Source organism: Apteryx mantelli, chromosome 4 (assembly GCF_036417845.1).
Source record: "Apteryx mantelli isolate bAptMan1 chromosome 4, bAptMan1.hap1, whole genome shotgun sequence".
Taxonomy (NCBI): domain Eukaryota; kingdom Metazoa; phylum Chordata; class Aves; order Apterygiformes; family Apterygidae; genus Apteryx; species Apteryx mantelli.
The window spans coordinates 47,075,165-47,102,014 of NC_089981.1; the positions used below are offsets into that span (position 1 = coordinate 47,075,165).

The 26,850-nt window shown below is 37.2% G+C and overlaps 1 protein-coding gene across 1 annotated transcript in view; it reads right to left on the minus strand.

Moving 5' to 3' along the window:
* The window catches only part of INO80 (INO80 complex ATPase subunit), a 72,515-nt gene that overhangs the window by 28,792 nt on the left and 16,873 nt on the right, over positions 1-26,850 (minus strand). Inside the window, exons 8-25 of the mRNA XM_067296437.1 lie at positions 26,524-26,577; positions 24,719-24,922; positions 23,190-23,385; positions 22,926-22,993; positions 22,388-22,597; positions 21,742-21,822; positions 20,443-20,538; positions 17,752-17,811; positions 17,008-17,150; positions 15,827-15,911; positions 15,217-15,334; positions 14,629-14,714; positions 13,483-13,650; positions 12,891-13,024; positions 11,997-12,064; positions 10,475-10,568; positions 9,099-9,276; positions 3,140-3,280 (exon numbers count right to left, since the gene is read on the minus strand). Of these exons, the coding sequence (XP_067152538.1) occupies positions 3,140-3,280; positions 9,099-9,276; positions 10,475-10,568; positions 11,997-12,064; positions 12,891-13,024; positions 13,483-13,650; positions 14,629-14,714; positions 15,217-15,334; positions 15,827-15,911; positions 17,008-17,150; positions 17,752-17,811; positions 20,443-20,538; positions 21,742-21,822; positions 22,388-22,597; positions 22,926-22,993; positions 23,190-23,385; positions 24,719-24,922; positions 26,524-26,577 (2,184 nt within the window). The remainder of the gene's footprint in view (positions 1-3,139; positions 3,281-9,098; positions 9,277-10,474; positions 10,569-11,996; positions 12,065-12,890; positions 13,025-13,482; positions 13,651-14,628; positions 14,715-15,216; positions 15,335-15,826; positions 15,912-17,007; positions 17,151-17,751; positions 17,812-20,442; positions 20,539-21,741; positions 21,823-22,387; positions 22,598-22,925; positions 22,994-23,189; positions 23,386-24,718; positions 24,923-26,523; positions 26,578-26,850) is intronic.

Sequence of the window (26,850 nt, forward strand, 5' to 3'; positions counted from 1 at the left end):
GTGGCCCATCTAAGCAAATAAACACCGAGATTTGTATACCAAGATTTTTATAAGAAAAATAAAATCACATTGTAAAATTCTACAAGCTATGTTTCAGTAATGCTTTACCTAAAGGAGGAGCTATCAGGAGACAAGCTTGAGATGAACTGTGTGTGTGCTTCAGAGTAGCCTCTATATTAACAGGAACAAATCTTCCCACATAGGAAGTATGCCTGTGTAACAGCGACTAACATCTGAGAACATTAGACTATCTTTATTGTCAGCTTTTTTTTTTTTTTTTTTTTTTTAAATGCATACACACACTTTTAAGGTAAAGCTCTACATCTTTTATACCATCTTACAGGAAAAACCAACATAACCGTAACAGACAAAAATTTCCCATTCAAGCTTGTTTATGCTTTTACTCTCTTTTTCACATGGAGCAGTTGTTTTTGTCAGGCTTTTTTATGTGGTTTTACTCATAACAAAAGGTAATATAGTCCTGAGTGCTGGACCCTCGTGTATATCAATGTATTCTTTTCAAATAGACTGAATGTAAGACTCACAGTTCAGAAATACATTAAAAAAATATTAAGGTGGTAATACATTCACATATCCCTCTCTCCCTAAATTCAATGACTTAGTTTAGGGTAATTTAAAAACGTTCCCTGCATTTAGGTCCATGCAACATTAACCCTCTAGACATTCTAAGATGTCCAGAGGCACTTTGCACTGCAGTACCCATGACACTGCGATCTATTAAACTGCTAAACTAAAATGAACAATAATACACTGGACTGAATTAATCAGCTTTCTAATGGAAATACAAGATCCATCTTCCAAGTTACTTGTTTGTGACTGAACCTATCTCTATTCAGAAAAATTGCCTGCAAACAGATACAAAGAAAACCGCAGCACTGAAAACCCTCCTCACCCCCCAATCCCCCCCCCTCCATTTTCCAAGAGCTGACACATAGAAACGTACTCCTATTGCCATCATTCGCTCCATTAACTTCCCAAACTTCATCACAGGTCAAACAACAACAGAAAGTTATATTTTCTGGGAACACTGGAAACTTATGTGCTCTTTCTGCTGCTTCAGGTCTTATACCTTCCTGCCAAAAGTTTCTAACAAGCATAAAATTAAGTATTTGTATTCCTAGAAACAAAAAGCCATGCCTCCACTTAATCATTTTTATACATCAGTCAAGCCAAAACAAATAACTTTCATTTACTAGAATAAGTCAGATATGACCTCTCTTCTCCTTTCCCTCCCCCTCACTACCACCCTAGTCTTTTAGCTCAACCCCCCTTCTGTCTTTCTAATCTACAGGAAGTAGCTGATGTCTCTTCGTAAGTAATACTACTCCAGGTAGAGAGCGCCACAGCTTGAAGGAATCTGAAGGAGCACGGGCTTCACATTTACTTTCAGAATTACTGCTTGCTCCTGAGCAGGTAGTATGTCGAGCCTGGGAGGTGATGAAGCTGGGCTGGATTCCTGCCCCCGGAGCCGAAGGCAGGGACGAATTCCATGCAAGGAGCGGCAGACAGGTGCTAAGTACTATCTGCCAGCCTCCCTTCTCCAGAGGCCAATGTATCATCACCTACACAGCCACATCTGATCAAGCCTACAGAAGTAACATCAACACTGATTAAAGAATAGAACATCTGGGTGGCCTGATAATAAAAGTCTACTATTAGCCTATTTTTGTATCATTATTACTATTAAGATTCCTCTTTAAATAATGGGGATTTTATTGGCCTGCTAATGCTTCAAAGTAATTGGAAGCAGATGTCCTCATTCTTAGCCCACTGACGCCAAGTTTTCACTATATCTCAGGTAGGATTTTTCCCCAAGAGCAGGTGACCAACTGAGACTCCTGGGTATGTGATAATATATGGAAATTTTCATAACTATAAAATTAATTATTCCTTGCAAGAGAGTGAAAGCTTTTCATATTTTATTGGACCATAAAGCAATGCAAGACAAGTCTATTGTATTAGTTATTGTTTGTAGATTTGCAGTTTCTCATTTAGATTCCTTCATCTCCCATTTACTAAGCTGAGAACAACAAAGAACTACACAGCAAAGAAAAAAAAACAGAAAATAATTCAAGACGACTGTCTCTCAAATTGACTATGCACTGCCTACTTGGTGATGCACAGCTTCAGCTTTCTCATACTTAACAGGAACAAGGATGTGCCTAGCAGTCAGAGATATTTTTGCAAACCTTACCTCTGTATTTCACCCAGCATCCTACAGAAACTGCATGTTTATCTTAATTTTTAGCTGTTTCCTCAAAACTGAAGTTCATCCAGGCAACTAGGAGAAACAATATTCTATAGTTCACCTTTTGCCAAAAGCCTGGGTCAGAACCTCCTCTTTACAAAAGGTTATTCTGCAGATGGAAACTCTCCATAGACATGCTTATCTATTACAAGGTCAGAAATGGCAGATTCAAGCCCAGATTTGAACCATGAGTACATTTTGCCCAACTTCACCAAGATACAGTAAAACAGAATGAAAACAACAGCCATACACTTATGAAGGTGCCTTGAGTCAGTCCAGCAAACTTCAGCTAGTAATTTCAAAATTCAGTTACTAGTGAATAGACAACCCAAAGCAGTGCCACTTAATACCAAGAAGATTTAGAAAATGCCAGCTCAAGTAATCCTCACATACTGGAACCTGATGTTTCCTTTTTGGAGCATAAGCTGACACAATGACAGAGACTGAACACTCTTCAAAAAAGCATTCCTCCTCAGCCCCTTTTTGTCAACACAGCTGCCAAAAAATCTCCCATCCTATTTATATACCATACCTACATCCTCTTCAGATTACATGGGAATAATCTGTTTGGCAATCTGTTCTATAATTTTACAGCTTTTGGTATTAGGAGAGAAAGTGAAATCTAGATATCTCTGAATTACTCCTGTTTGTAGCATCTTATTACAACTGCCCTTTTCCCATCAGTACACATCACAGTTATTTCCCCTATGAAAAAAGCTCTATAGAATACAGTAGGCAAAAGGATATCCTTACAAGAGTTTTACCCAACCAAAAGAAAGTAATAGAACATTCTGTTCCTTAGACACAATTCTAACAGAAGATTTAGAACACAATAGAAAATACATAATTTACAACTTAACTTGGACTTACCCGCGGACTGGCTATGCACAGGAAGGATGGCAGCTCAGTCACCTGGCAGCACCGTGTACATGAGGTAGCTGATCTCCTTCGATGTATGACATGATCTGAATAGCCAGTAACTGCTTTACAGTAGCTACTGAACACGAGGTTCTAAAAACAAAATTAAAATTAAGAAATTACTATGCCTATAAAGAGAAAATCCTCTGAAATCATACAACCATTCACAAGAAAAAATGACAATGAACATTCACCAAATATTTCCCCTGAAAAGAGGAAACTCTATACATCTCCTGCAGTGACAGTGTACAGGATCTTCATCTTATTATCAGAATATTTAAGTCTTGAAATGGTTGAAAACAGAACAGCCACCAGTCATCTTTAGCCTTTATGTTCAGTTGGAAACAAGTTTTTCCTTCTTCAAACCTTTTGACCTTAGCTTTTATGATGAAGGAAATACAGGAATATTCTAGTAGGTCTACTCACACTGTAGTGTGGGTAGTAGGTCTACTCTCACACTGTTTTCAAGATACTCCTTCATCTAGTCTGCATGGGTAAAAAGAAATCTGGAAGGGAAAAGAGCAAGACACTAAAGAAAACTTTATTGGTATCTTTGTATTTTCATCTTTTTCAACCTTTTCTTCCCTTCCCATGCAAAAGGGCTCTGAATTTTATCCTAAAGGCTCTCAAGGTGCTGGCATGATGACTGACATTCACGAACACACACATGTACAAAATCTGGAATTTGCCACATATATGTCAATGTCCTTCTGACATTAAAAAAATATATATATATACTGACTCAAAATCAGGGATATTAAGATGACACTTCAGTTCAAATAAATAAGAGCTCTTTGAAGGTGCTCAGCTCCATGCAGAAAAATAACAGAAAATTGTTTTCTTCAATTACATCAGTTACTATATTTTCTTTTTCATTGTAAATATCTGCAAATAATGAAGTAAACTGCTTATAGATTAAGCCATTCTTGTTATTTTTTATTCTGACTGCCTCTTCTACATAGAACATAGCAATCTGTTGCTATGAATATAATTACGATAACAGGAACATGAGACCATTATTCTGAATAGTATAGGAAACAAGCCACAAGGAAAGAAATGCTAAGAGATATACCTCTTGCTGCCATAGGGTCACAGGACATGCCCTACTGGCATTTCTAGCAGTTCATTTAGCTAAGTACAAAGTAAACAGAATCCAAAACTTCAGCTTAGTTCTGTCCCAGTTCCTAATGCATCCAAATTAACTGCATGCTATTGCTGATTTACACAGCCTCCCAATTTTTTAAAATCCCAGCGTTTGAGGTTCTAAACATCAGGCCACAAGACAGAAGCAGACAAGCTGTAGATGTCACACACTGGATGCACACATTCATGCATGTGTGATAGGAAAATGCTAGAAAACATCCACAGCAGTAGGCTGCTAAGATGGATCATGCATCCTTGGTCACTTCTGCTTCCAGATGTAGATGCACTGGGCAAGATGCAGATGGCTAACACATAGATGAGGCCACCAGCTGAAATTCACATGCCATCAACAGACCTCTAACTGATACGGTTAGTTCACAGTTCTCCTGTCTGCCCCCCACCCCAATCACAAAAGGAGAACAATATAATGAGAATTACATTATATGCAAGAGAGACAAGTACTCATGGTCCAATAATTTGGAACCTACAGACAGAACTAAATAGACCTACTGTACATAAGTGCTGGCACCACCTATGCAATACATTCAGTCAGTCCAGCAGGTAAGTGGGTCCTCCAGCCACTACCAGTAGGACTTGTGGTCTGGAGCTGGCAAAAAAAAAATCATACTCTCTGACTGAACGTCTGCTCTTCAGTGGGCAGAAAGAAGCTGACAAAAGGTTTTCTCTGTTTCCTAGCAAGGCTAAAGCACAGGTCAAAGCTTGGGCTACGCTGGGCAACGCGAAGTGATCTCAAAATTGATGCTTACTTGGCCACTACTTCATCAGTAACGCTGGCTTAAGCAACAACTGCTTCCACTTGTTCATTGCTGTCCCTGCAGAGCCCCTTTTTATTGTTGCCATAGCCATCTGCACATATTAAAAAGCTGATCAAGATGAAAACAAACCCTTGCCCCTCCACCCCAGGTTAGTTCTAGGATCTTCACCACTTGGCAGAACAGACTAGCTGTGTGGAAACAGCACAGTGGGCAATGCAGGGCTGGGATGCTAACACTGGCTTACTCACCTGAGTACCAGAAATGATGGCAGTGAAGCACCAGGAACATGCAACTGAAAGGTGGACCAACTCTTCCAGCACCAGCAAGACATTCTTAAATTAGCTAAGGAATCCTAAAGTCTCTCATAGAGTATGGTTCCACAAAACACTAGGAGCTGAATTAATAGCTCACTGCTGCCAAAAAGGATGAGTAGTCCCTTCCCCACCACATTTCTGTGCCATTTCTTGTGCTAGCTTTATCACCCTCATATCCCTCCACAAGCAAATTTAGCTAACATATAACCAGAGAACACATTCAATAGACACCAGAATAGAAGATATTCTGCAGTTTCTCATGGAGGGATCTGAGAACATAAAAACCCACATCAGAGGGGGAAGGATTCAGTGGCTGGGAGGAAAGAAGGGAAAGTGAGGACCAGAGAGGAATTGTGACTTCTCTCAGCAACAGCAAGCTGTTAGACTGACCCAGAACAACTGTTTTAGCTTAAAGGACCTCCCCAAGGCCTGTAACCTGAGGATATAGTTGATTTTATGGTGAGCAATCAGTGTTGTGTGCAGTGACATGAGGTTTCCAGTTAAGTCTTATGACAGCAAGTGCTGGCATACTGATTGTGGCCCTGGTTGTTAGAGAGGTTTGTTAACTTTATTTCCTAGAAAGTGAGGCCATAGGAGATAGATAGGAAAGGAATTCCACTTTCTCATAGACTATTATTCAGAAACAATTAGCTAACAAACTGTATTTCCAAATCTATCAAAGGAATGTAATTTTGCTATTTAACTCTCTTTTGGAAGCCAATATCAAAGAGTCATCAAAGATGGCTTCAGCCCAAATAGAAGACACACAGAGAAAACTTCTAAGAAGGCATTCAAAATAAGAGAAAATATATTATTTTTGTATACACACAGTATTAGAAGCAGTTCTTGTACATGGACGTTAGTCTAGTTCTCAGCTCCAGGCTTCCTGTGCACAAATCATGAGCAAGTCACATGAGAAACATCCCTCTCTGAAATCCACGAAATATACAACCATTAAAAATTCATGAATGGAGCAGACAATAGATATAACAGGGACAGCAGAGACTGGCTGCCCATCAGTCACCTACACGGAAAAGACTGGGTAAGGTTACAGAACAGAACACAGCCACAGCTCTAAAATGGATCATATACTTTAGTACAACAAAGACAAGAACACAAGAAGAGGACTGTTAAAAAATAATAATGTACACATTTATTGCAAAGATGCAATCAAAATAAGCATTGAAAGAGACTGCCATATTGCAAACAGGGCTGCAAATACATACAGGTAATGGCTACCAGCACTGTCTGAAGTTCATTAACACCCCTTATTTTTTATAAATAGAAAATGCGGAAAGCGAAGGAGAGAACAGGTGAAATCTGATCTTAACAGATCAGATTTTATATTAAATGGATGCATACAAATTAACACACATGCTGTGGAGGTGCTGAATAAGGGAGAGGAAGGGAATTCACACTGCAAGAAATTTCTGTGTTGACATGAAAAAACTCATGGTACCTTCAGACAGATGTTACCTTAATTTTGAAAGATGCATTAAAAATAAATCTTTTTTTTTGTTTACTGACCTATTTTTATAGTTTGTGTCTCACATCGGAAATGCTGGTCTGAACAGTTAAGAAAAACCTTTCCAGATTTATACCATTTCCTTTTTCCTCTGTTTTTTCCCCTCCCCAATCCCTATATGTTACTATCTTACAAAACTCTAGATGAAGCCTCAGGGAATTTTACATGAAAAAATTCTCAAATTTGGGCCTTTATAAGAAAGTGACCTTATTTTAACTCAGGATGATAGGTGCTGTTAAAAGTAAGACATTTGAAGGGCATCTCATTTTCAACTGTTCTTTTTGTTTTGCATTTTTGTTAAGATGTTCTATACGTAGACAAAATTCTGCAAACATAACTTATTTTGAAGTGACTTCAAGTGGTAACTTTGTCTATCATGGAGGTTAGAAAAAAGTTCTTAAGAATCCTTCATAATCCTAAACTTCTTTTAGACTTACTAGGGTTATCACAAGCATGCTGTATTGCATACACTGTTGAACTCTGCTCCTTAGCTGGCTGTTTTCTATGCAAGAGTCACTAGTTACACAAGTTAAAACAGTCACAGCACTGGGGCCCCCTGAGAGTCAAGTAATGGCTTCCTGAAAAACAGAGATAATTTGGAGAAACCAAATTATATATTCAAGTCTTCCCAGGTTGTGGTATAGGTGGGATTATAGTCTTTCCATAAACTTTTCATTCCACTAATACTATTAAAAGCTAGACATGCATATTCTACATCTCACATGTAGCATCTATAAGGCAAATTCGTCTTCTGTTCTTTAAGAAAAAATATCAATTTTCATTTCATTATTTATACAGACTAATCCAGAAGATTTGCATATGTAGATTTCCTTTCTACATATGCAAACATGAATTCTACCTTCTAAATACATACAACTGTGCTCACAATTACACTGTCTTCTATTCCTTTACTGCTAGGCTGCAACATTTATGAGAACACAAAAGTTTTCCTTGGCCATACAAATGAGAGGACAGAGCTACAACATAGTTTCAGGGATAAGCATTACACAGTCAGTACACAAATGGCTGAACATAATCTCAGAAAAATTACTGCAAGCAAATCAATGTATGGTAGACATTTTACCAAGCTACATATGGAGTCACGCAGTACTTACACCAGCACAGCCAGAGTTAACCGGCCTAACAGAGTTAACACTCTCAGTTGGCTTGCTCTTTGTTTGATAACTAAGAGGACTCACTTTGTTGGCTTTACTGTTGACGCTGCAAAACATGACACCAAGCCCAAGGTTGGTTTCCTACTGCTTATGCATCTTCAATTTCAACTTCCTCTACACGCTACTCAATTGAATTCTGGCTATCTCCTTTCCCATTCCAGAGTCATGAACAGAAGCAATGATCTCTAGAGAAATTTGGCTTACCCAAGCAAGATCTCACTGCTTCAGAAAAGTTTTTTTCACTGCATATATGTTAACCATCACTTAAAGAACAGTTTCAGCTGTACTCTAGATGCTTTCCTCATTCTGTGCTTGCAATTTTGTGAACTTTTACCTTCCAATGGAACAAACTGAAGGAGCTATGGTGCAGCACAGGAAATTAACAGCAATTTAGTCATGAAAAGACAAAACATTCTCACTCACATACACACACAGAAAAGCTTAGAGAAAATGACCTTGCATTACACAGTAAGATGAACATATTTGGAATCTATCTGCCAGCAGCAGAAGCAAATTTCAGAGTAGAAAGACACCACTGACAATGCTCATCTACCAACCCTGAAATACTGCCAAGCTGAAGTCTGCTTATCCCAGTTGCTGCAACAATATTGAAGTTAGAAATAAGAGGTGGTTTCAAACAATCAGAAAACCAGCACCATAGTTCTCCTAATTTTTTCTACATATCTTAAGCTAATATGCAGAACCCATCCCTGACAAATCATAAGTCTAGTTCTGTTGTACCAGAAATATTTTTAAGATTTCTAATCCAACTAACTTATTTGTTGTACAGCAAGTTTTTGAATGAACCATTATATAGTAGGCCTATTTTTCTGCTTAGTAATCTGAACTTTGTGTTTCTAATATAGCAGGCAAGAGAGCACACTGATAGAGCCACCCTGTTTCCAAGTTTATGTTTTCTTCTGTTTTCTCCCTCGTGAGGATTTGCTAATGTCTGCACATCACTGAAATTTTGCTTACCTGCAGCAAAGTGCAGCTGTGCAAGTTGGGGAAAGAGAGCGGAAAATTTACATCAAGCAAGAAATCTTTGTTTCTCAAACAATGTGACCCCTGCTGGTTCTCCCCTTCTGTCTCCACCCAGGAGCGCAAGTGATGGAGCCTGTAGGATGCTTTCAGAGACAGGAAAAGAGCTAACCATCTGAAACAAAGCATATTAGACATATTTTTTCACTGTTTTGTGAAAAAAAGGCTTTAATATATTTAACAACACAGTTCCATTTGACACAATTTTTTTTCAGAATTTCTAGCTTACAGTGCCCTGACTTGAGGGAAGTCATTTTTGCCAGACATTTTCCAATTATATTGTTCTTATTTTTATTTTTTCTAAGGTGGCTTAATTGAATCTTAATGATGAAATAAGAATACACTTCGAAGCACTTCAGAGGTGCAGGATTCACTTCACTTCAAGGGTGAAGCACTTCAGGATCAAGCCTGAGTTAGCCACTACTACTTAACACTGTACTCTGACTTCTCTGTCAGTTGCTCCATATATAAATTATTCACTATAACCTGCAGTATGAATGCAGAATATATCACAAGTATCATTCAGAGAGATCAAGAAAAAAAAATTGTATTATGTTAGTGAAACAAAGAGAAACAAACAGTCCTGCACCAAAAGTAACTGTAATCATGAAAGAATATGACACTTAAAAAGCCCTAAGCAGAACACACTTATTTATTAATAAGGCTTCCTTTTAATCTTAAGTTTCTTACAGTTACTATGTAACATCAGTTGCAGAGTACTTTACTTAAATAGATCACTTCCCTTTCCAAGATAAGGCAGTTTACAGCATTAAATCTTCCACCATCCTAAGCCCATGCCTTGGAATTCCATTCCACATTGCAAATGGCACAGGTGGAAATGAGACAATATGGCTTGGAGCTGAACAGCAGCTATCACAGCGCAAGGTGTGAAGGCCATGTGTATCAAAACATGCACCCAAGTACAACTGGTAAGCATTACAATAAACCGGCAGCCCAAAGTCGGGATTTTGCGTTTGACAATACCAGCAACCTACAATGTGTTCCAGAGTAAACTCTTCTCTCACCTTTTGATCATCCTGTGTATTTATAATGATGTAAAATCTTTGTAATAGAGTTTTGCTCTTGACAGAGGCATAAAAACTACCTTGTGTAACCCAGTCCTATACCTGGAAGAACACTCTAGAAATTACTATAACATTAAATAATGATAGATAAGTAATAAATATTAAGAGAGACAGAAAATGCAGGTTTACAGAGATACTTCTAATCTAATATCACTAGTACTTTTCTTTTAATTACTAAAAAAGGAGCGGGGGGAGAGAGGAAAAAAAAAAAAAAAGAAAGGTCCTCACCTGGCTAAATGTCCCTGATGCATGAGGTTTGCCATTTCTGCTGGAGAGACATCAATAAACCGGAGGAAAGAAAAACAGCTTTCTTCATTGATGCCTATGTCACAGAAATACTAAAGTTAAGGCTGACACATTTCAGACACTCATACCTGAAAACAATGAGTGTACTTCACCAACTGTGGTAAATTCTATTCAAAATGCACACATCCTCTAACATAAAACAAATCTAAGGGAATAAACTGGAGATCCTAATTTAACCTAGACTTTTTAGAAATACTGAAAATTTCATCTTAATTGCTGTTCCCTGACTCCAAGTTTCAGTTCAATTTCCAGTCCGGGCAAGAGAAGGACATTTACAAAGAGAAATGGACGTGCTCTAGGCCAGAAAAAACACGCAGTTTATTTGGCCTGCTAGGAACCAACAGGCAGCGTGCCTGTTTGGCAATCAGAACATGCATCTCCCAGACAGCCGGGTAGGACACCCATACATCAGAACGGCCTGCCGACCAGGCTCCCTCTCACCCAGCCAGTGAGTCAAATGGTCTAGGAGATACTGGGATTGGGAGGGGAATGGGAACATTGCAAGAGGGGATAAAGATACAAGAAACATGGCAAGGGTTATGGAAACACTGCAGTGAAGTAGGGGAGCAGCAAAGATATGTTTCACTGTTAATCAAGAGAGCCTTTCAAGCCCACCCACATGCACTGTGCATCCCCAATACCATTCATGTCTTTTTATGTTTAACATCTGTACAGAAAAATTACAACACCCCAAATTAATGACTTCCCCAAATATTTTCCCTTTATGGTATGTCAGAACGAGTTCCCCTAGAAAAAGCCCATTACAAATACCGAACCAAATGAAGACCACAGTAATCAACAAGACACACCCAAGAGCATTACAGCCAAGTGCAGACTCCTGCTGCTGCACGCTGGTTCTTCTTGACAAGAGTTTTGTGTAGGTGAACAAGTCCAGGCTAACAGATTTCAGCATAACAATGCAGCCATTATATGCTCGTGCTTTTTCTCCCCAAATTTTCCCTACCCTAGCAGCTGAGCAATCTGATTCTCTCTTTTAGCAAACAAATTCTATCATCTATAATGTTAAATTGTACTTATCAATATAAGCAGATTATTTGTTTTTTTTCCTCATTAATTAGATCCAGGGTCATTTTCATTCCCCAACTACTTACTTGAAAGAGAAACCAGGAGTTTAGCATGCAATACAGATTGTACTAAAACGAATCCAAGATTTCCATAAATTAAATCTGTGAAAAATTCACATTAGAATATAAAAGCAGCATTAATTCTTTGAAGCAAGTTAAAACAAGGTAGGAGGAATGGAACAGGAGACTGAAATAGAATTAAGCAGTGACTAAACAAGTCTTCTGTAGACTATTCTTCTATCTTCTTCCATCCTTTCCACACTGGGCAGATGAAATGTATGTGCTGACTTCCCATCAACACGGGACAGTATTATATGCAAGTGTGCAACCCAAGTGGTTTCCCAGGACTGTAAACCTACCCTTCCTATGGAAGAGAGACTGCTGGATGTGGTCTGGTGCAAATGGCGAAAGTAAAACCCGTAACCACCTGAAAATGAAAACAACAGAACAAACAAAACCATTAAGAAAACACTAATGAAGACAACGTTCAATCACATAGACAGAAAAAACAATGTGATGTCCCCAAAGCAGAACAACAGTCCAGTTCTTCATGATAAGCAACTCAACTTTCCAGGTATCTGGATAATAGTTAATGAAAAGCACCAGTCCAGATGCACTATTATTAATTTGACACTGGAACACACCATTGTTCTAGAATTGCATTTTATGTTGTAAAACAGTTAGTCTTATCTTCAAAAATGGTTTTCTCATCTCTGCCAATAGAATTTCTCATAACTGAGGGCAAAAAAGATTAATCAGGAACTGCCAGAGACAAGGGAAACAGCAGACTGCACTCAGGCTGCTTTTACTCATCCAAGGTAAGCATTACGAGCTGCCAGGGCACCAGTAGATGCTCACAGCATTCATGTCACAACGAAGACATACTGATAGCTTCCTTAAACATGAAAAACCACTCAAGGGAAACTTTTTTTTTTTTTTTTTTTTTTTTAAAGAATTCTACTAAAGCTTAATCCTATTACACATCATCAGCAACAAATCTAAATTCCTTTTCCTCTTCCTGACTTTCCCTTTCAACAAAAGGGATATTTGATGACCATGATTCCACTAAGAAAGAGCATCAGATATCAGATGTTTAACAGCTGAATAAATGAAAGGAAACTAGGAATGCATTGCTAGACCCATGCTATTTAAGAACATCAAGTAAGGAGGTTAATTAGCACTTACAAAGCTAAAATAAGTCTAAGTAATACTACTAAAAATGCTAAGCTGGAGAGGAAGTTGAGTTGGCTTGCCTGTCCCGTGAGTGGTTAAAGACCCTGATCAGTCCATGACGGTAGATGAACTTTGAAATCTGATATGGCTTTAGGGAGATGTGAAATGGAGACCAAGTTTCTTGTCGTTCAAACAGCTCTGGGTGATTACACACCTATAAGAAAGAGAGCATGTAAAACACAAGGGAGGAACAAATCTAGCCCAATGCTGCATTTACATCCCAAATCAGCTAAGACTATTGATCACTCAAACTCTAATATTGATTAGCATTTCACAGCTATTTTAGTATATCTATTCAAATTTGAATACCACATCGTTATCTTTTCCTATTCACATCACCTCTATTGTGCTCTTATTCAGAGGTGAATGTTTTCTTCAGCAATCAATTTGGAACTAACCCCGTTAGCAGAAGCATTTGGCAGAAGCTCTTCTACTCAAACATCACATTATACTGCATCAGAAACACAGCTAAACCGCATGCACGTTTGCTTGCCTATGTCAGAAATTTTTTTCATACGGTGTTTTCCAGAAGTCATATTTTAGCTCTGAGCTAATGACTGATTATACTTGCGAAAAAAAAAAAAAAAAAACCCAAACACAAAATAGTCTTACCTTCCTGAACTGCATGACTAGATTCATGAGACTACTAGTGGTGTTCTGTGCTTGCTGAGTAGTGCCCATTGAGGACTGCAACAGGTCATCAATAGAGATTTTGTTCTTCAGAGCTTGGTACAACAGCTTCTGTCGACTTGTCTGCTGGCAGTACATAAGAATTTCAATCTGCAAAACAGTAATGAAGTTTTAGCCTTTTTCTGCTTTGAAAGGGAGCAAGACCACATCAGTACACATAAGCCAGAGACAAATGTATCTTCAGGAAAACATATATAATTTTCTCAAAGAATACACATAGGCAGCTGCAATCATATATGTAATTCAGGATCCAACCTCGGAGGGACTTCCTAACCAATGTGTTTTGGAAGGCTTAGGTGATGATGTAGGAGACAGACCTTTGAACATTAAGCACAGCTAAGTAAACAGATAGATTCTTAAGAAGCTCTGAAAACTTCACATCTACAGCTGAACAGCTTTAAAAATCTGGCCCAAATTCTACTATTAACATGCTACCAACTTGGAGTCTTCTTAAAAAGTTGTCAGGAGCCCATGATAATCACAGATGTATCACATAACAACAGAGTTTGTGGGAAGAGTTCCAGTTTTGGAATTTAGAAGCATGTCAGAACAAAGAAGGAGGAAGCTTCTTAACCAGTGGTCCCAAAGCCAGGGGACATGCTGACCACAAGATCATTCAGTATTGCTAACATCCACAAGAAATGAGTATAATGTTGCCCACTATGCGCTTCGTGCACAGTACAAGCAAGCAAAACCAACACTAAATCCGTGCTGAACCCTTCTCAACATCCACTGGAGACCTTTATAACCCAATCACTTGTCCTTCACTTTACTTAGTAATATTTCTGTCATCCTGTTCAGGCTTAAGGTTGTTTTTTTTATTATTTATTTATAGCTCTTAATAAAATGTTTTTCCCTAGAATAAGAGTTTGTTAATTAGAGGTTCTTCAATTGCATTCACATCTGAAGAGACTGATGAAATTTGGTGCCAAAAATAGAAGGTCTGTGAAAGGTCTACGATCAAACTTCAGGTATGCAGACTAACAAATTAATTTGTAGAAAACAGCACTAAACTATGACAATGAACTTATATGAAATACTCATTTCAAATAAATACTTTTTCCTCACCTTATCTGACAACTCATTTTCCACATCTTTCTTGATTCTTCTCAACATGAAAGGCTTCAGGATCATGTGCAAGCGGGACAGCTGGTCTGAAATGTAGAATAAGGGGAAGAGGAACAATTACTTCAGGAAAAGTATATTGTGTTCTACAAATTAAGCCTCTTACTGCTCAGCCATTTCTGCTCATATGAATACTTACAGCACAGGGTCGGTGTTTCTGTATTGAAAAAACTGAATTGAAAATTGAAAAAAATATATATGTATATATTTTTATATATAATATACACATTTATAATACATGCATGTTTTACATATATTTACATATATGAAACATATATTTATAATATATACATGTATTTTTCCAACACGTCTTCACTGTATATTTTTCCACTCATAAAGCATGCTGCATTATAGTCAGAAACACAAAATTCCAAATAAACTACATAGTCCATAATGTTCCAACCCAATGCACTCTTTGCTTTACATGACATTCTTCATATATAAAATGATAGATGAGGTTTATCCATTGATTGTCTAAAAAGACAGTAATTTTTATATTAAAAATCTGTTGCTATTACACATGGCACTCACTCTCATCAATGGCGGATTTGTTCTCCGCATGGCTCTCTATGTCCTTAGAAAACCACTCATTGAACTCTTCATGGGAATCAAACAACGTCGGCATGATAAAGTGCAGCAGGGCCCAGAGCTAAAAAGGAGAGGAAAAAGACAGCGACTCAGCAAAAGTCATCCTACCGCGGACAAAGTAATTGGGGATCCCAATCTTTTTGCAGCTCTTTATGTGCAAAGTCACTTTAAAAGATCATAAGGCATGGCAAACAAAAAAGTTTTTTTTTCCATTTTATGCTGGACAAATGCCAGATATATCAACTTATCAAAACACCATCAGAAAGCAATGATGTATACAGGGCAATGATTTTGGCCAACAGAAGAAGCAGCCACCAGGGTTATATTTTATTCTATAATCTAGGTAAGACTAACCATCAGGTATCTTCTTATTGTTATTCAAATGCATGGCACATACCCAAATTTTCCCTCCCAAAGCTGATCCGATATATATTTGCCAATGGTCTGCTACAAACACGATCCCACAACCATGCAAATAAAGTGGATTTCTCAACTGCTCACTAACATATGGGATATATTATTGAAAAGGTAGCTCTTGTGAGCTCCTGAATACCTCAGCCATCGTGTTCTGGATTGGGGTCCCAGTCAATAACAGTCTATTTCGACACTGGAACTGTAGTAGGATCTTCCAACGGACACTGATAAATAAAAATCAAGAAAATCATTAAAACTGAATTTGTACAAGGAATGCGAAACAAAAGTAATTTTGAGAGCAAGCACTTCCAGTGATCTTCCCAAGTGACTTTTGAGGTCACTGGATAAAACTACCATGAGTATAATTGCTCCCCCATCTTCCAAAAGACCATTACAGGAAAAGGTTGCTGTTTACAAATCACAAAGAAATCATTTATTTTATTTTTTCTAAGTATCTTTTTTATTCACTTTTTTAACACAAATGCTTAGATACTAATAAAATGTCATCAGCAGAATACTTAGCTTTCCAAATGAAACCATTGTTATGAATCAATCATTTCATGGTGGGTTTTTTTTCAGACTTTAAGACACTAAGTGCATAGGCCGCTGCAGGAGGAGTGCCGAGCTGTACGCGGCAGCTTCCAAAGAATGCTGAGGAGGCAGACTTAGGTCTGAATTAATCTCCCTCTAAAACAGTTCTCATGAAAATGGAGATTTGATGTGTACAGTGGCAATTGTAGGAAAGGGTATGACAAAGCACCAGAGAAGTAAAGATGGACAAATCTGTTACTTGGAAAAAAACTGAAAACTTCCTGGCACAAAGTTCTAAGACAAAGATGGGGCTTTACTGCAGCTTACAGTATTCACAGGGTTCTGCCCTATATTGGTATCTGTAGATGCCACTGAAGAAGGAATCAAAATAATGTATTTAATGGAGGCAACAGATTTTACACATCTGTTAAAGGCTACAGGTTGTTCACTAGGAGAATTCTGAGAGTGATTAGGAAAGAAGAAGGTAAACAGCATTTCACACCTTTTTTTTTTTCCACTGTCCTCCACTCTATGCATATTTCTGTCACAAACTATTTTTTAATTACGCTTCACATACTTGGAGGAGGAAAGCCTAAACACAAAAACTACTGGATCATTCTACCATCATGGAGTTGGAGTCGTATAGGTATTTAACTAGGTTTGATCCTTAAAGGCTCTCATGCGTGTTAATTTTAACTTCTAGCTACTTGCGCAATCTTGACGTTTTCTTAGTATTTCTTTGAAAGGTTGATGGATGAGGTAAGATATTGTTTCCAGTTCATTTATTACCTGGAGCTACTTTTGAGTGCTTGCGCTTCATCCAGCACCATATATTGCCACTTCACTCGCTGGAAATATTTCACATCCTGCACTACTAGCTGATAACTGGTAATCACCACGTGGAAAGGAGCATCCTGAGTATACAACGTCTTCTATAACCACAAAATAAGAGACAAATGTACACATGATGTAAACACATTGTGAACAGTTCACTTGTGTATAATGTGATTTCAGATTCTATTTCATAATCTTTTCTCATTCCTACTGCATTTTTTCTCTACCTGGCTTTTTAACTAATTACAAAAGACTGTTCAACTAGTGGATCTGAACTTCAGCCCACCTGCCCCTGAACAATTTCAGATGCTTCTTAACGTGCCTGACCAGAGCCAGGCATTGAACCCTATAAAATGCTTTTTAGCCACATAAATCAGGAACATTCTGACAGGCCTACATGGATACAAGACTTGTGCATCCCTAGTTAGGTTACTCAGATAAAATAAACAGTTCTAGACATTGAAATTGCCTGCTTTATTTGCAGTGCTGTCGTTTCTTCAGCCGAATTCTGTACTGTCCTAAATTGCCCTGTACAGGAGAATCCTTCCGCTTATCTTAATGAAAACACTACTACATGGACAAAGAAAGAGAACTCTACTTTAGCTCTATTCTTTAGTTTGGTAGGGTATATCAGCAGTTTCTGCTCTACTCTGCACAAATCACAAAGATGGTCAAAGCACATGTGGATGTCAATATTACCTGACTCCAGAATTTCCTGATCACCTTTCTATCATGGGGATTTCCCCAGTAAGGTAGCACCTGGAACAGCCCAAAAGTACAAAGACATTATATTCAAATAAATACATACCTCTACCAGAATTTTATATTCAACAAAATGAACAAGACAGCTTTCTCCAAATGAACCAAAAGGGAAATGAATGATCTTCTTTAACATAGAGAAAAATCAGAAAGGACTTAAAAACACTTAGAAACAGAGCGTTCCAAACAAAAGTGTCAAGCAACTTATGCCTAGTATAAAAAGTAGATCATTCTATACTAAGAATCTCAAAATGTCCAGAAGCATCCATTACCCTTTCCAGTCAGGCTTTTCTAGAAATTACAACTGATACTTTGTTTATCACAGAAAAAAGTTCACCCAGGACTTGTTCTCCTGTTGTTTAACCTTCTGTGTTGTTCCCAATCATACTGACTCAGTTGGTTTTATACATCAAAATTGTCCCTAAAGTCTGAGATAAAGCATCTGCTCTGGACATATTTTATAAAAGAATAAAAATAAAAGCACTACTGCCAGAGAATTTCATTAATCAATTTATAGCTTAGAATTTTATGGGTCCTGTTACTCAGAACAGGGATGCGGTGAACTAAAATAGGTCAGTTACTAGTTAGTAACATTGTATCGCCATCTTTTGTCTAATGAAAGAACTACATGGAAGCAGGACTGAAAGTACTGAATGCTGGTTTCTGAAGCCATGAAAGGTCTAAATGCTTCCATCCTGCAACTGATGAGCTCTATACAGGCCACACATTATTAAGTGCCTTTGGTTGAATGTTCTTTCAACCATTCTGACAGAAAGATGCTAGTAAAGAAATACCAAATTAATCAAAATGTAATTTGCCTTTTATTTTACATATTTTGCCACGGACTGGAAGAAATGAATTCACTGTGATTTACTATAAGCATAATATACACGTAACTCTGTATGAATGGAAGAAGGAACAAAACTGGTTCCAAAAAAATACAATAAAACATATGATTAATTTTTTATATGTTTACAGATATAGAATTTATCTTTTTTTTTTTTTTTTTTATACAAAATTCGGTTCTAGGAATTAAACAAACATAATGAAAACAACCCCCTAGCCCCAAAACAGCTACATAATAAGAGAAACAAAGACAATTATTTTTTAAATCAAAAAAAGTGAAAAATCCTCTTTTCAAAAGCATCCTGACTGCATACTTTGAAATGTCTTCCATACTTCATTCATGAAAAGAAGAAAGCACAAAATAATGCTCATCTATTCTACATCATGAACTGGTTAGATGAAGTTACAGAAAGTAAACAGGCAGAATGGCCAACTGCTCTAATGTTTTCTCCTCCGGGGTTTAAACACAGGTCCCCATTGTTTTTGGCTATACAAATATATCAGTGTTTTGTTTTGTTTTTAAGGTAAATCCACACTAATTTAAATATTTCTATTTCCCAATCAGTTTCCTTAAATCTCAGTAATCCCAATTTAATCCAAAACACAAACCACTCAAGTTGCCCATTACTGAACTACATTCTAGCACAAACCTTCCTCAAATAGATACCTCAACTATACACCATAACCAACATGTGGTCTCATCATTGATTTGTACAAGTTATTTGATAGAAGTTAAATCCCTTAATACTGCTCTACTCCAGATTAAGAAATTAAATATTACTTATTGTAATATTTCCAAGTCTTTTTCTCCATCTCATTAACTAACCAAGACATTCAAAAAATTAGCCTAGATGTAACTGGTACTTACAGATATAACTAGACGTCTTTTATTTTTTTTTCATGTATGTTCTAATTAAAATTCAATTTGTTTAACAACTGACCAAAACCTCTTTGTATCAAAGGTTTAAATATTTGAGTTGTTGACATAGTAACTACAATCTCTTATCATTTGCAGATGTTTAACTGAAAGCATCTGACACTTTTGTCTATCTTTAATTCAAAAGTTTTGGCACTGTTTTGGTAATACACATTTCTTTCAAATCATCCTTTGCAACAATCCAATATTATCCACTGGAGAATATGTAAGCAGTTCTTTTTTCAGTAACTGATCATTCCTTGCTTTAACCTTACTATTTTTCCCCATTCACAATGTACCTGAAGATCTCTTCTTTTTTTTTTTCCCTCCTCCTCCTATCTTTTTGTCCTTATCTCTTTGTGCCTCACTTTTTCTTGATTACTGGTTGTATGCTTATGGTTCTTCTATCTTTCCTTAATAACAACTATATCTTCTCTAATCTTTTTGGAGTTCTGTTTTTGTTTCCATAAAACATCCTCAGATAAACTCAGATTGCTATGAAAAACTAAAAACACTGCTCTAACCCTGAAGCATGTAAAACTGAAATACTATTCTTGTGTCTGCTTCCAGGCCCTCACATTAGAACTGAACACCTACTCCCTGACCAACTTCAATTCCTCACTAAGAAGGTGTCTTTAAGCTGTTCTAAAATGACACCATGTGACATAAGTAAGAACATTTTTGAGCCTTGGATAACTGAATGCTCCAGAAAAACAGAATCACAGAAGAAATTGCAGAATCAGAGCATGAAGCTATAGAGCTTCAAATTTCAAGCTAATTAGTTCACTAAGATGTGGCAAAGAGGTCAAGAGAACAAAACAGTTTGCTTTTGAGACAATAGAAATAACTTTCCTGTACGTGCTCATTACCTTAAATTTAGGAACAAATCTGGCAAACTCCTGATGCCAGTTGTTAAGAGTAGAGGCAGGTGAAATTATTAAAAAAGGTCCCCAGATGTTCTCTCTCTGAAATGTATAGATTAGAACACACACACACAAATTAATTGGGGCAAAGGACAAAGAGACTGGTGTATACAGCATTACAACTACTAAATGACAATTTACTAAATGGCTGCATATGCACAACATACGAAAACTTCTACCAACAGGGTGATACAGAATCACTTGGAGTAGATTTAATGTTTAACTAAGACTTCTTTCACAGGAGCAAAGTTGTTCCCAGAACAATCACTGTTTCAAACTGGCTCACCCCTTTGTTTCTGGAAGTTGCTACTTTCACATTACTAACAGCCCCTGTCACTATGGGAAGGAAAAGACTTCAGGTAGCACTGGAAACCTTAGCTCCATCACATCACATTAGATAGGAATAACAAAATTGAGTCATTAGCATATTGGTGGTCATGAGCTGATCCTGCATAAAAGAGAGCAAGCTAAAGTAAAAGCCCTGTGTAGGCTTCCAAAATCTCAAATTGCAGTGCAACAAGGAGACAAGCCTATCAGTTCTCTCTTCCACACAGGTGAGCTCAACAACCTTGGGCTCTGCACACCCTTTTCATATTCTGGTTGATAGTGGCATTGAACTGGTATCAAAAATAACATAAACAGATGCAGATAACTGTCATTCAGTCACTACTACATATAGTTCTCTTCTCAGTCCAACTGAGCAATGTCCTTTATTCAAGGCAAGCGACTGGATGCCAAGACTTGCTTTTTTTTTTTTTTTTTTTAAATATATCTGCATAAAGAAGCTCACCTTACTTCTTTTGCTTTGTCTGTCTACCCTGGCACAGAAGAATCACTATGCTATCTAAGAAAAACCTACTGAAATGTGGAAGTCCACACAGATTGCCATGAAGTTCAGAAATTGGGTTCACTTCTACAAGCATCTCTGAGCTATAAAACTCTGAACCATAAAGTCTGCAATCTGTTCTCTCATCAGGCTTTCGCATTCAGTGTGAATGAAAAGGTGCTGCTCTGAATAAATAATTTTATATTTATATATAGCTACATATATAGAGATATATATAGATATATACAGATACACAAACACATCCTTTTAGAGACGCAGCTTTAAAACAAAAGGAAATACCACAAATAAAAACCATCTTAAGATAGTCAAGCTTTATAATCTGTAATTCATTCAAACACATAAAAAATATGCATGTTCTATCAAGCATGCTGACCAAGACAAAGCCATAAACCACTTACCTCAGCCAGATGTGCAAGGAGAGCAATACTTTGTACTGTTTTACCCAGACCCATTTCATCTGCCAGGATTCCATTGATGCCCTGCAAAAGATCCACAAATGAATACCTTTACCCTGCTACTTTTTCGTCCATACAGGACTAGCAGAACAGTTGCCACCAAATTTAGGGGAAGTGGCCCCACCATAACAAGTCTGAAACACCTTATAGGTGTTCTATTAAGAGGTAATTTTCCCAAACTGCACTTTCATTTCTAGGCCTGATTTTTTCCCCTTGGCCTGTCTGCACTTTGCAATCACACTGCAAACTGCTTAAGGGCAAGGCTGCCTGCAGTTAGAGGCTGACCAAAGCCTGAAATAGCATGCGACTCTGAGCAGCCAAAGTCTCCTCAGTGTATCATCTAACTAGTAAATGGTTGCATAAACTTCACATAAAGAATTCTGTGATTACTGCACCATTCAAAGTTATTTCCCAAATAAGTCAAGAATACTGATAGCTGGTTTGCATATTTTCTCTTCTATAGAAAGACATTATAAATGAAGTGTATGTGGTCTAATTTTAAAACTAGCAAATTATTTTTGACCAAGATTATTCTGATGACTTAAATTATCCTAGAAGTTTTAAATATTTGCAAGATGTACTAAGATACCTGTTCATATAGGTTGGCCAGCCAATTCATGCCTTTTAGTTGGTAACCTTTCAGTTTACCATTGAAAATGGTAGGCTGGGGAATGTCTTCTCCTGCCCGGATAGATGGATTTGCTAAACTGTAGCTCTCTCCAAAACCAGTACCAGACTTGTTAGCAGCCCGTAAAGCAGCTGCCCGACTCTCCTTTGCATCTTCATCAAATGATCTGGTCTAAACAAGGAGAAAAAAGTATGCATAAGATGATGAACATACTAACTTATCAAGAAACTCTGTAACAAAAGGTCTTACACATTCACATGACCACTTCACATTAAAACACAGGATAAACCAATGCAAAATAAGCCTATTCCCACAGCCCAAATCTTTATCTTCTGTTTTTCTAGCTGTTTGTCACAAAGGGGCAATGCAATCGAATACAAGTCTGGCTCCCAATATAATATATAGTGACTTGAATTGGCTACTATGAAAAATCCTGGGTTTAGGCCCCTACTAATTACTCTGCCTTCCCTTTTGTTTCACAGATCCAAAAAACACATACCCTGGCCTGGTGAATCTGGTAAGCATCTTCAGCATTCTTCAGAGCTTGGGCCTTGTAGTAGTTACTATCTGAAAACAGTAGGTCCATGTTAGAGCTCCGCAGTAGTAACCACGAAAATTAACACACAGATAAATGCCAGTAATAACAGTAGGGCTTCTTACACAGAAGGATTTTTGTGCTTGAAATTGTAAGCTTGCATAATAATATGTAGAGTACAGCAAACTTCAGAAGAGGGCACAGAAGCATCATAGATAAATTGCTTACCGTAATCTTCCTGGGTGATATTGACCACTACTCCTCCACCAATATCAATCTGCCTTTGAGTAGAGCTGTCTTCCAGTTTGCGTAGGATTTCCTCCTGTATTCCATCATGTCCAATATCGCGTTTACGACTCATAAAATGAGCATATAATTCAGTCTGTGTGATCAGGAAGTTAAGTTTTCGCTGCTGCCTCTTAGCCTAAAAGAGCAGCATTTAAAAAAACACATGAAGGGGAAAAAAACAAGATAAAGGTTTAATAAACTATAATTAAAGAAAATGTACTAAAAACTAATCTGTGTAGATTGTATTATGCATGTTACTATGATATCAGAATGCTAAATTATTGGTTGCTCATAAAACATCAACTACCACCAAAACCACCTGTATCACCTACATTGAAATATAAAGTTGTAGTACACTAAAAGTTTTTCTTTTTAACTCTGTAATTATGGCAAAGAACACTGTCATCTACTAAAAGGAAGTTTAAGTTTTGCTTACAATGAAAAAATAAAAAATAGACAAAAAAATACAGGAGTACAGATGTCTGTGGTTAAAGACCTGAACAGTTAAAAAACCCAAACCTCCCATGACACTCACAGTAGCTAACTCCAACATTCTATTATTTACTTAGGAAAGAGAATTTTGATAGAACACGTGAAATGTGAGACCAAGTAAAACAGCACTCAGTTCAGATATTATGAACAGAGTAGAAGGTTCAGTGTTCAGCAAGATGTTGTAGAAACTGTCTGAAAATGCTACAGTAAAAGCTGTGCATTAATTTAAGCCAGTTAAAATCTTCAGAAAATGCTTATGAGCTGGTAAGAATGAGAGGACACAGTAAACAAAGGCCTGATTTAATCACAGAACTAAACAGAAGGTATTCTGAAGCTCAATCTCAGCTCATCACTGCAAACGTAAGGTAACAACCATAAATCCACCAGAGAACTCTGGCAAGAAACAGGTTTTTTTCTTAAATTCAACACTTATTAATCCTTAAAGAGAGTCCACAAAGCAGTCAGTTTGCCCTTTAAATGGCCAACACAAAAGTGATTACAGAAAAATATTCAACTCTCTATTCCCCAACACTTTTTCTAACGTTCTCTGTAACTTTCATACAGAAGGTATATACAAATTATTAAGTCATGTTTATCTTTTCAATGCTGTATATAAAATCAGTGTGATTTAAAATGTGGCTTGCCTTCTGAATCCAGAAGGATGTACAAATCATCGCAAAAGGCTGGCCCTCGCTAACATTGAGTTATGTATGTCAGCGAGACACGTGCTGTTTGGCTAACTTGTTCTTCCATTTCCATTCATTTATAAAGAACTTACGCAGCTTGAAGGCTTTTTATTACATCTAGCTTACATTAAAAGAATTATGTAAAGAATTTTAAGATAGCAGAAAATAAAGCTGGAAAACCACTGAAACAAAACAAAAATCCAAAGCTCATAAACCAAATTTAGAAATTATTTGGTCAATCATGTGTCTTCTCAATAGATCAATTATCCATAATTTGTACTTTTGCTGTACCTCTCTCATCTCCTCATCCAGCTTGCGTTGCTCCAGAGCCTCTTTCTCAGCTCGTTTGCGATGTTCTTTTTCGACCTTTTCATACTTTTTCCAATAGAGAAGCATCTCCTTGGTCAGACGACGTGCCCGTGGTAGAGTTTCCTTACAATTTTTCTGGGCCTGGATAGCAGCTCGACGTACCTCCCTCATGCACTGATGGGCAAGCTAGGGAGAAATAAGGTTCAGATACAGAGGAAAAATGGGAAGATTTAAAGAAATCCACCATTTAAAGCCATCATTTAATAATAGCCAAATCTGATCCTTCAAAAGATAAAACCTGCAATACTTTCCTCAGCTCTAATGCCTTTGAAATGAGGTGAGAGAACATGAACTTCCAAAACCCTCCTGAAATGCATGCAGAAGACAAAAACTAAAAACAGTTTCAGTGGCGTGGTACTCCAAGTATTCATTGGTGGGTAGGTCCTTGAAAGTACTCAGGAGACCAGAGTTCAAGCCCTGCCTCCAGCTCTTGACTCATCTATTTTAGATATTTTTCTGTAGCAACTATACTTTCTCACTGTTTTAATAAGGCTGCAGCAGTGGCAATATTGGTGGAACACAATCCTATTCACATGCTAATACACTGAAAAACGTGGGAGTATCCCGTAATTTTCCTACTATCTCTTAACAAAGCATAATACAGTGTAATTTTTCATTCTAGGATAAATAAATTAATGCCATTGTCATAATGGTCCAATAAATATCTGTTTTTGACAGTCTTTTTTCACCAGTAAAATTTGCACATCAATAATTCTGTCACACAAAAATTTCAAATCATCAAACATAATGAAATTAAGGAAAAAACAGAGGAATTTCACAGCTTCTAAGTCTGCTGCTTCACTCACTTGCTAAAGTGCAATTTATGATACCTACAAATACAATAATCACAGACTATTTGCCCAGACATCACAAAGAAATCTCGTCTCAGCTAGCTATGGAGGACTGTAGGAGAGAACCTACGCAGAGCAAAGTTTCTGATATGTTCATGCATGTCCTATTTTCTGCATCCCTTTCACAGAAAATGCTCCCTTTCTTAATAATGTATATACAGAATGAAAGTTTCCTACATCTTCTTGTCTCTGATGATTCTCACCCATATACTTCATTACTTTTTCATTAGCCATATAAATGAGTCAGACACTTGAGTGTAACACTTCAAAAATGCTCAGAAAGCCATTACTGAATGTTCCTAAAGTAAAGCCTTCTAGGTATAAACAATGACACATCTCAGAGAAGACTTCAATGAGGAGATAAATTTCTTTACAATAACTTAAGCAGAAAATTGTTCTATTTTTAATCTCTGCTCCTATATATAGTTACGTAAATTAATACATTTAATACTTTCAAGAGCCCCTTTGCTTTAAACAAGAGTGCTCAAAACAGCAAATTCTAGCTAGTGGACAGATGCCACTAGAAGTGGCCAAAAAGTGTCAAAAGCTAGTGCACTGAAGCTTGTACTCATTGATTTACTGTATCAAAGATCAGTAAATTAAAAACATACGAACTAAATCTTCTGAAAGCCCAAAAGATCTCATGAAAGAAGCTCATGTTTCCCATTTCATCTACTGCTTATGAAACATGCTGCAATGATGCATCTAAAAAATGAAAAACCTTAACTAAATGACAAATTAGTTCTATATAGTGCTTTCTCCCATATTGCCCTGCCAGTGTAATCAGTACAGTAAGAAACAAAAGAAACATGAAGAGGTTACAGTTGACTTATTATATCCCATACAAATAACAGCATAAAGCTAAACAGTGCTTACCTTTTTGCTGTTGGTTAGGAAAAGGTTGCGTGCTGAGGCTTTTTGCTTGTATGCCTATAAAAGAATACCACCTTAAAATCACTCAAAGAATAATGGCTTCAAAATATTTTAAAAGATTATCCAGTCTTCAGCAGCTATATGTGCCAACCTCAGCCATATACACCACTGTATAACTGGGTACATGTACTGTATTTTCGATCTCAACTGAAACAGCTTTCATCTTTCATTACTGAAGACAGACCTAAATGTATTTCAACTTCTAAAGGAAGTATGTTAAACGCTTCCTTTTTCAGGATGATTTCTTTAATTACTACTTTTGCAAAGCAG